The 9,541-nt window shown below is 44.0% G+C and overlaps 1 protein-coding gene across 2 annotated transcripts; it reads right to left on the reverse strand.

Moving 5' to 3' along the window:
• Nucleotides 1-365: 365 nt before the first annotated feature.
• cxcl12b (chemokine (C-X-C motif) ligand 12b (stromal cell-derived factor 1)) lies at nt 366-9,285 on the reverse strand. 2 transcript variants are annotated; one of them, XM_029248877.1, is made up of 4 exons: nt 9,088-9,285; nt 7,157-7,274; nt 4,969-5,076; nt 366-2,814 (listed from the first exon to the last, which is right to left on the reverse strand). In XM_029248877.1, exons 1-3 carry the CDS (start codon nt 9,152-9,154, stop codon nt 4,989-4,991), a joined length of 273 nt encoding a protein of 90 aa, XP_029104710.1. In that variant the 5' UTR covers nt 9,155-9,285; the 3' UTR covers nt 366-2,814; nt 4,969-4,988. The 2 variants fall into 2 exon arrangements, with proteins under 2 accessions (XP_029104710.1, XP_029104709.1); XM_029248876.1 differs by having other exon boundaries at nt 4,993-5,076; nt 9,088-9,259.
• Between the last annotated feature and the right edge of the window lie 256 nt (nt 9,286-9,541).

A 9,541-nucleotide genomic window follows, 5' to 3' on the forward strand; every position in this document is an offset into this window, starting at 1 on the left:
ACGTATTCCCTTTTAAAGCGGGGAAATGTCCAGTGGCAATTTTAATTAAATTATATTTGGACCACTGGAATGTTTTCTTTCACATTAGATTAGACATATGTCTCTGGTCATGTTTGACCTCAGGTTTCAACAAGCAATCAGTGGCAATATTCTCAACCATTAGCTTTTGTCCAAAAAGTGCTATGGATGGGTGGAAGGAGAACCAGTTCACATTGTGAACACTGTGGTTGGTTTTTCTTCTGGTGCTGGTCTTCTGGCATTTCTGGTTGCAATGTGCAGAGTTGAAAAACTCTTCTGTTTCTCACTACTCAAAACATTAGTATCACCCTTCTAATTTCATTTTCAAAAAAGATAGCACAAAAGAATGCATTTTCCAAGTTTATTGAAAAATTTATGTGAATTCAAACGTATTAATGCAGAGTTGGTATACAAAGTGAAATGCAGTTTGAAAGCTAAATACATCATAGATGCAATATACTTATAGTGTAAGCTGCCTTACAAAGTAAGAGGTTTTCTTCACATTGTGTGGGAGAGGAAGGAGAAAAAAGCCAATAATGATATAAATACATGATATAAAAAATAGGCCTGAAATCTGCTTTGTGTACTGATGCAGAAGACTTTGCAACGACCCTTGCGTAGATTTGCAAAGACCTGAAACCACCCTGATGCTGTCAGTTTGATCAGTGTGTGATTTAGACACAGTGTGAGAAAGCAATCCAAATTTCTCACGACAGCAGTTGTCCGCTCAATTTGCTCAGCAAACAGCCTTGCCAGCCGACATTCATGGCTAACATTTCACACGACAGACACGGCACAATAAATGACCTTCCTATGTGGCACTCAAACAACTGCGGTACTCTGCTCCATCTCCGTACAATACCTCTTGGGATTAATTTACGTTTTTTTCGCTGTTGTCAAATTAACATTTAATTTTTCCTTTCCCTGAAACAACCCTATTTCAGGATCCCATCGTAGTCGTGTATGAAGCACCATTGTGTTTGTATGGGAAATTTGGTAGTCTCAAGGAGAAACCCAGAGGAAAGGATAAGTTTTGTGACATAGTTACTGCAAACACAGGCTGTATGTTCCCAAATATCACCTTATTAACTACATCCAACAGCAATTAGAGCGCTGAGATTTTTTTTTTTATTTCCAGCACCCAGTCGTACTTTTTTCTAGTCTCTCAAGGACAATTTTATTTTTTTGTGCTTGACTTTAACACAGTACAACAGAATTTCAAATGGATGTCATGTGTGTTTGGTGAAACTAGCTGAAACCAAATGTTTTTCAGTGTTGAACCCACAGCAATTAGTGTGAAAATGAAAACTATTATTCAGTGCATGGCCTAGCTTACAATTTCAGCAAAGCCCAAACACCAGCCAACATAAACAGTGGTTGTCTAGGGTCAGAACTTCCAAAAACTGCTCTGTAATACTGTTCAGTGCAGTACATTCTGGGAATACCTTCATATTGTACTGACATATGGAAAATGTCTCTGTAAACAACATTAAAAATAAAAACGTATATTCTATATTAGCTGCTCGGAAAAAAGCAATACAAAATAGACAAAAAATTTTGCAGGGTTCTGTCAAAATGATGAATGAGTCAAACTGGTGTAACATGTAGGTCCACCACTGAAAATTTTGCAGATTACAGATTAAAGATTTAGCTGTACATTAATGCTGAAATAAAAGTGTTTGGTCAGAGAGATACACAATGGAACAGGACCTGAGATGACCACATCTATGTGGTGAAAACACCCCTTTGTCCAGCAACTTACTGTGAAAAGTCCACTATATACTGTATATTAAGTGCACTGAAATAAATGCCTTGATTTATATTGCTACTTATATCTCAGTTTTCTTGTTCTCTTCTGCAGTGTTTAACCTCCTCAATCCTTTCATATTATTAGTACTGAGCTGCGTGTCAGAGGCAATAAGCCTTCGTATTCCTAAAACCACTATTAGTTCTTGCATCATTCTTAACAGCGAGTGCATGAATTTGAATAAAATGCACTCTTGCTGTTTTTAGTTATTTTCAACCTGTTTAAAATTTTGGTGGAACAGGCTATGCCTGCATAGTTTATTGCAGAAACTGTTTTTTGATCGCGAAATAGAATTAAACGTGTCAGGTAGCATCGGGATTGAAATAAACGCCATCATTTTCCGGGTGAATTTTTGTGCAACGCGGCTTCTTTTGAAAGTCTTACAGGTTCATACAAGTCTTAAAAGTTCATTTCATACTGCGACAGAAGAACAAGACACATTGATACCCGCGTGGCTTCTAATAATTCCCTGAACATTATCAACAGTGCACCTCTGACACCATCCACAGGAAAAATACTTTGGACTGCAAGCTGGTAGTGGTAGTAAAATTGGTCCTTCTCGTCCCACACTGACAAGACGTGGTCATCCCTACAGGTGTTAATCCTGAGAAGTCAAATGGACCCAAATCGGACCAGGTCGTTGTTGGAACACCGTTGTTTTGCACCCAGTTGCAACAAAAGGAAAAACTCCAAATGTCCCATTACTGCTTGTAACTACAGAAAATATATATAATCTATATTTTATGTACATTAGACGTATAACATACACATATAATTGCACTTAGCACTAAAGAAAGAAAAGTGTCTGCAGGGGATGGTGGTGCGCAACAGGTCAGCCCGATGCTGCACAGATGTGATGGGTGAGTAAGTGCTGGTTTGACAGGCGTTCCTGAGAAGTAACACATGTCACGTATCTGTGTGGTGGGCGTGGGGGGCTGCAAGTGCTCCCGCAGTGTCCCTAAGTGGATCGTCGTCTGGTCTTCTTTATCCTGGGGGTGTGAAAAAGGGAAAAAGACTACATAAGGAACAAGCCAAGAAGTGTAACTAGACACTACTGTGTTAGGAAGGAAAGTAGTGGCACAAGGAAGCAGATGCAATAACTGAAGAGATTCTCTTCTTCTGCCTTTACTGAAGGCATTGCCAGTAATTTTACTCAGCGTGGTACCACGTGTGCACACACACTCTCGACAACCACTTGTCCCAAGCAGGGTAGCGATAAACCAGAGCCTAACCCAGCAACACAGTGTGTAAGGCTGGAGAGGGAGGGGACACACCCCGGGCGGGGCGCCACTCCATCGCAAGGCACCCCAGGCAGGACTTGAACCCCACACCCACTACAGAGCAGGCTGCGGCCAACCCCCTCCGCCACCATGCAACCGTGCCATCGCATCCCCCTAGCGTGGCACCACGGAACAGCAAGTCAGGTTAACGTGAACCAGAAGAATGTTTCATTCTCAGAATATACCAGTTATAAATGATTTATTGAAAATTTCATCATTTATTTGCCTAGTAAATGGCCCAGTCAGCAAACAGCACAGGAATTTGTGCCCACGGTCGAAGGGGACATGAGCATTGACCCACCAGGGAACCCATAACCCTTTGCGTCCACATTCCACGCCCTCCACCACGCTTCGCCAACGTTTAAAAATGTGGCTTGTTCCCAAACATCTCTGTATATTTTCCCATAATTGTGATCGAGAGAAACATGGCAGAGCAAATGAGATCTGCCAGAGCGCCGTCTGATAACCGCCAGCGTTCGGAGCCAAACACATCACGCGCCGCAATTTCTGCACTTTTAACGATGCTGTTCATTTACACTAATTGTGACTCGGGGAGGTGAAGTGCTCCAGGACTGACTAAAGGCACCCTACCGGTAGCTGGATTTTTACAGCACAGCACTTCCAAATGGGAAAAAAAAATTACGCTTAAGGCCAACCTGGTTTGTCTCCATTTTATTAGCTGGACCAACAAATAAAAACGAAGGACCGAAAACGCCACCGCTTTTGTTTCAGAAAAAAAGTCCCGGCAGAGGGTTTCGCAAAAAAAGCACAAAATGAACGAAGACTCAGCCAGGAATTTCATACCGCTGTCCGGGGCAACAGCTGGAATGGTTTAAATGCTGAACTTTAATCAGAAGGGAGGATCTATAACGTGTGCAGACAAACATGTCGGGTCATCCGTTGGCGTTCGTGTTCTTTCAGTCGAGCGTACTGCCTACGCCCAGCTGATTGGACTAGCTGTTCGGAGCCCTGATTTCTAAAGGTCCAGATCCTTGCTTTCATTTAACTGTAACGGTGAGTATTAATGCAGACTGATAAAAACCCACTAATACGTTCAGCGTGGGGTGGGGGGGCGTGCATAGGAAAGTGTCTGTCTGCACACAGCTCCGCTGCGCTTGATGAACATGTGTGTTATCTTCCGCTATCCGCACGCCTTTGAGTCTTTTATATGGTTAATCTTCCAACCACAGCGACCGCATGGCAGATCTCATTAAACCGCATCTTGCAGCATTTAAAGCCCCACTTTTGAGATCTGGGCGCCTAAAGAGCAGAGGCAAAAAAAAAAAAAAAAAAGCAGAGGCGAAGAGAAATGCTGGCAATGCCTTGAGCTTCGCACCCGGCCGGTGGGTACAAGCCAACGGAAGCACACGCACAGGTAAAACCACACACTGAGACACGCGAGAAACAGGAAACCGGAAATACCAGAATCACTTGAAAAACCTGTTTTTATGTGTTTTATTTTTTTTTTTTTTTTTTAAATTGAGTTAAAACTGGATTTCGTAAAAAAACTTTGCCAGTTCAAACGCCGTGCGGGTCCATACCGTCACAGCCTTGCGAAAGATGTATGAATGGGTGGATTTAGAAGGCCAGTTTAGATAAGACCACCATCTGAACAAATATAAAATAATCTTCACATTAGTCTGTTATTAAAAATTGGTGTTCATGAATATATTATATTTCATATGGTAAATATAGAAATTTGTATTTATAATTATGAGTCGTGCACTTTCTGTGCACGTACATCACATATGGGAGAGACCCTTCGCGCCGGTGCAGGAACGATCAACTGCAGGCCGAGCCGCACATGAAAACAGGAGTGTATTTCATTTCATGTTTCTCACAGTTACCCGTTGCTTTTCTTACTTGTCGAGAAAGGTTACGTCTTACTTGTTAAGAGCGTTCTTTAGGTATTGCTGTAGCCACTTAGTCTCTGGGCTAATGCACACCTCTTTGTTGTTCTTCAGTTTGGCACTGTGGAGGTAAGCAGTGGAGAAAGACACAGGGTTCAGTTCAGCCTCACCGTTCCATGTCTCACACACACACACACACACACACACACACACACACACACACACACACACAACCTCATCATCAAATATAGCATCAATAAAGCATCCTTGGTTCATCCTAAATCCCTGCACATACGCATTCGACACACAGCCCCTCTACTTCAAGAATTTTGCATCGTTTCAAAACACTGGGTTTTCTTTCTTTTTATAGATATACATTTATTTCCATTTTAACGTTAATGTAAGTGCAAGCTGCTGCCAGCAGACGCACGCTTCACAGGCCGACACGCGGCTTCTTCAGGAGCGCCGCGGTTTTAGCATGGATGTCTTCCCTTTGTTTGCTCCATGTGTTTTACAGCTCCGTGTGTTTCCTCGTCTTGCCGTCTTTCTTCGCTTGTGGCTTTGAGGTTTTAAATAGTGTTATTATACACACTCCTTTTTTGTGAACATGTTTTATGTTCACGTTAGACATCTGACGGATTTATGCATTACGGCGTATTTTTTGTGGAGGCTGATAAACGGTGAGAAATCATTTTAATTTCGCAGAGGTAATGTTCTGACTTAAAAACTATTTATTTTAAGTACAAAACTTATTTAAAAGACCGAATTTAGTAAATCGGCGTAATCCATCCGGGTCGTGCTGTTTCCCTGCCACATTTAAGTTGAAAATATTTTCTCTTAGAATAAAAAATGACTCGGCTAAAGGATTACCATCTACTTATTACATCCATGTAGGCTTTAGGAATTAAAAACCGATCCTGCACATATCTCTTCCATATGTGTGCAACACGTTTAGTCAATAAAGGAGAAAAACTTATCACCATGGGTGAAAATTTAAAACTGCAGACATTTTTTCACGTCAGTGGCGTGGGAGGGGAATTTCTTCGTTTACTTACAAACAGATGTTCCACGCTTTGGCCAGAAAGGATCGCCTTAATCTGCCATTTGGCACCGGGCTGTGACACTTAATGTTTCAATGTCTGATTATTCACAAAATGCAGGTCAGAAGGACCAGGCCGTTTCCTTGGGGAACTCGAACGTCCTCGACGTTCGCTTTGGGACCTCGGGCGATCGGACACCTTGCGGAAGCTCTGTAAGCCGGTGGTCTTGAACCCAAAGAGCACGTGGATTTCACGCATGCCAGAAGGTCATGTTTAAGTTACCAACAGCACCCTGCGCAGACACACCGACCGAAACGCCTTCCTCGTGAGGAGAAGCGCTGCCACGATCTGCTGATATTTTACCCAGGACAGGCCACATATTAAAGAGATTAAACCGCTCTGATGCAAAACACTTCCAACCCTTTCACATTAAAAAGACTTTACAGCCCCTTAAATATAAATGTCAAGATCGATGTGTGCATTTTCAAACAGATGGACCTCATTTTACTGCTACGGCTAATCTGTTCGCTTATTTGTTCTGATACCCTGCCAGTTTATCAGTCTCTGTGTGTCTATTTAATTTATTTCCGGGGGATGCGGGGTCTGGGTCTTTCGGGGGTCTGCACTAAAGTCAGCAGGTAGTAATTACTTCACAGCAAGTTAAGACCATGAGTAAACAAGGAGATTGTGCCACTGCTGCCTTTCATCTGTGCAGTTCAGGGTAATCAAAGCCTGGGGGGTCGAGGGTCAGGGATCGGGGGATGCTTGGTGTCCAGCTGCTCAGCTGCCTGTGCTGTACTCGCCATGACTCCTCCGTCACTTGGGACAGAGTCTGGGCCTCATCGGATCTGTTTCCTCACACGCTGTTTCAGGAACGGGGTGACGATGAGGACAACTCCAAGCCAGAGGTCCGAGCCAGAGGCATGAGACCATAAAAAGGCCAATCATTTTGACCCTTTATTATTGTTTCCTGTGGAAAACAAAAACAGGCTCGTGGGGGCCCTTGTTGCCGTCTCCTTTCCTTTTGCTGCGAAAGCATTGTATCGCGCACAAGAAAGCTCCAGTTCAAATTGACTTCCCCCCAGCCTTGAACATAGCTTCCGAGGGTTCCCCACAACGGCTGAGGGCGAGGCCTCCGGTGCCGACGGCTTCCATACTTACATGACTTGGAAGGGGCAGTTGGGCGTGTGCAGGAATTTGAGCTCCCGGATGGCCCTCTGAGGAACCGTGTTCAGGGTTGAGCGGCACCAGCACCTCTCCAACATGCCGATGGGCTTCGCTGGGGGTGCAACAACCAGGGAGGAGATTGAAGGGCATGTTCCTTGTGCCTCGAACTCCAGCTAAAGGTTTCCCACCACGGCAGGCAGATGCAGAGCTCTTTTTACACTGTCACACAACCACACACAGGCACAGCTGGACACGTTTACTGATGCAATTGAGGTTGCCAGCTCTCAGCTTTATGGTGGAAGGTGCAACAACAGGGCCACTCACACACCTTCAACCAAGAGCAAATTCTCTATCACAGGGATTTAAACCTCACGCTATCTGCTGCCCAGATTTCTACTTCTCGTCAAACTTACTCAGGCACCTGAATGCTTCTCTTAAGGTGTGTGAAGGTAAAAGTGGCTGTTCCACTATCAGCCCAAGGCTCGCGTTGAATAGAAAATGCCAAAAACTCTGAAATACCTTCAGACCTTGAACTTAAAATAAAACAAATACCGTCTCACATTATCTATCCAGGACTGTGATCTTACCAAATGTAGCAGAAATGCAGGCTATTCAGATATTGTCAGTTCAAGTAATTGTGTTCAAGTAATACAGTAATACTTAACTTTTAAAAATTAAAGCTCCTTTCCCCAATTGCCTGTATTAACATACTAAACGAAGATGAGTTACAGCTGATTAATTCAAAGAAACTGTGAGATGAAAAGCGCCACTTAGATCTGTATCAATGCCGCATAATTTAAAAACTGTTTTATACCCATTTAAGTAAAAAGCAATTTTTCCCTAATAAACTTGCAAAAGAATGAAAGCAGCAATCAGAAATGAAAGAAATGAAACCTGAATATGGAAATGCAATGTTGAATTTAATACCTAAATATGTATGAATGAATGCAACGTTCAGTATAATGTAGCATATTATTAATTATAGGCAAAGCGCACCGATGAGCCGCGTTCAGGACGAATGGAAACGTTCAGTCACGTTTGTACATGAATGAAGAAAGAAGAGAAATCCTGCAGTTACACTTATATGATGATGATATTTTATTATAATACAGCGGATTCCAGTCACTGCAGAGACTCTTTTCTAAAACTCGTCAACAACATATTTCGGAGCAGAAGAAATGAACTGAGAAACGAGTTAATTTCTCTTCCAAAAAGCGCGTCTCCTCCTCCTCACGCGCGCGAACCGCTTTCCGCCCCTTTTATAATGTTAATAAAATGCATATTAAACCGTGACAAAGGCTTCTTTTAAGTGACCATCCAGCGCATTCGGACCTGGTTTGACCCACCACTGCGTCAATGGTTCACAAAAGGATACATTTTGGAGAAACAAACAGCCAGATAATAATTCATGTCGGAACAGAATGAAACTTTAGTTATTCGAACGAAAACATCACTTAAAACACTACATTTAAACGGATGACATATTTCATGGAAATATTATTATACCACATAGCAGAACACTCCCCCCAACAAACGTTAATAAACGTTTTATTTATACTTAACCACTTGTAAGTTGTAAGCATGCAGTTGAGCGCAATTTGAACTTAATTAAAAATAAGCTCAGTTCTCTACCGTTGCACTATTTAAAAACCCGCGTACGAGTAGTAATGAAATATCATCACGTTCAGCAATTATTAAATCTGTCAATGAGCGACTCGCGCATCTTTTATAGTAATAGATACAAGGGAAGCGCAGGGCAAACCAAACGCGCCGCTCGTTCGGCCGCAAACGCTCCACGTGCAACGAGATCCTCGCCGGAACGCGAACGCTGAACGGCAGACGCAACGACCCCCTCCGGCTTCCCGCACGCGGGGGACGCGCGCTGCCCCGTGCGCGCGCACCCCTCCCTCCGTCGCCGAACTCACCGGGCGAGGCGCGATCGCTCAGGGCCACGAGGACGAGCAGCAGCAGCGCGACTCCTTTCAGAACCATGATGACGGGGTGGAGGACGGCGGACTGGGCTGCGCGACTCCGCGGCTCGGGGTACTGCGGCTCGGGAGCGCGGCGCGCACGGTTAAATCCGCCCCTCCGGAGGGACACCCAGAGGGAGGGTCCTGCTGGTGATCTATCGCTCTCGACGCGACACCCCCTCCGCAATTAAATTAAAAAAAAGGGGGAAAAAAAACTTGGCTGGACACCCAGGCTCGCCGCCGCCTCTCTGCAACTCGCTGCTGTCCGCTGGGGACGCAGCAGGACCCCGGGTTACGCGCTCAATGGGGATCCCACGGAGTGTTCAATATCCCCCCCCTCCATCTGTTATTCCTCCTTTGTGCCCATTCAGTCGCAGTTATTAATTAGCCCCCGCTTCACTTGTATTAT

The sequence above is a fragment of the Scleropages formosus genome, chromosome 24, assembly GCF_900964775.1.
Source record: "Scleropages formosus chromosome 24, fSclFor1.1, whole genome shotgun sequence".
NCBI classification, from domain to species: domain Eukaryota; kingdom Metazoa; phylum Chordata; class Actinopteri; order Osteoglossiformes; family Osteoglossidae; genus Scleropages; species Scleropages formosus.

Coding starts and splice junctions, on each gene's coding strand:
- cxcl12b (XM_029248876.1), bottom strand. CDS start 9,154: ATGGTTCTGAAAGGAGTCGCGCTGCTGCTGCTCGTCCTCGTGGCCCTG. Junction 5,077..7,156: donor AACTGCCCCTTCCAAGTCAT/GTAAGTATGGAA, acceptor TTACCTCCACAG/TGCCAAACTGAAGAACAACA. Junction 2,815..4,992: donor CTAAAGAACGCTCTTAACAA/GTAAGACGTAAC, acceptor TCACACCCCCAG/GATAAAGAAGACCAGACGAC.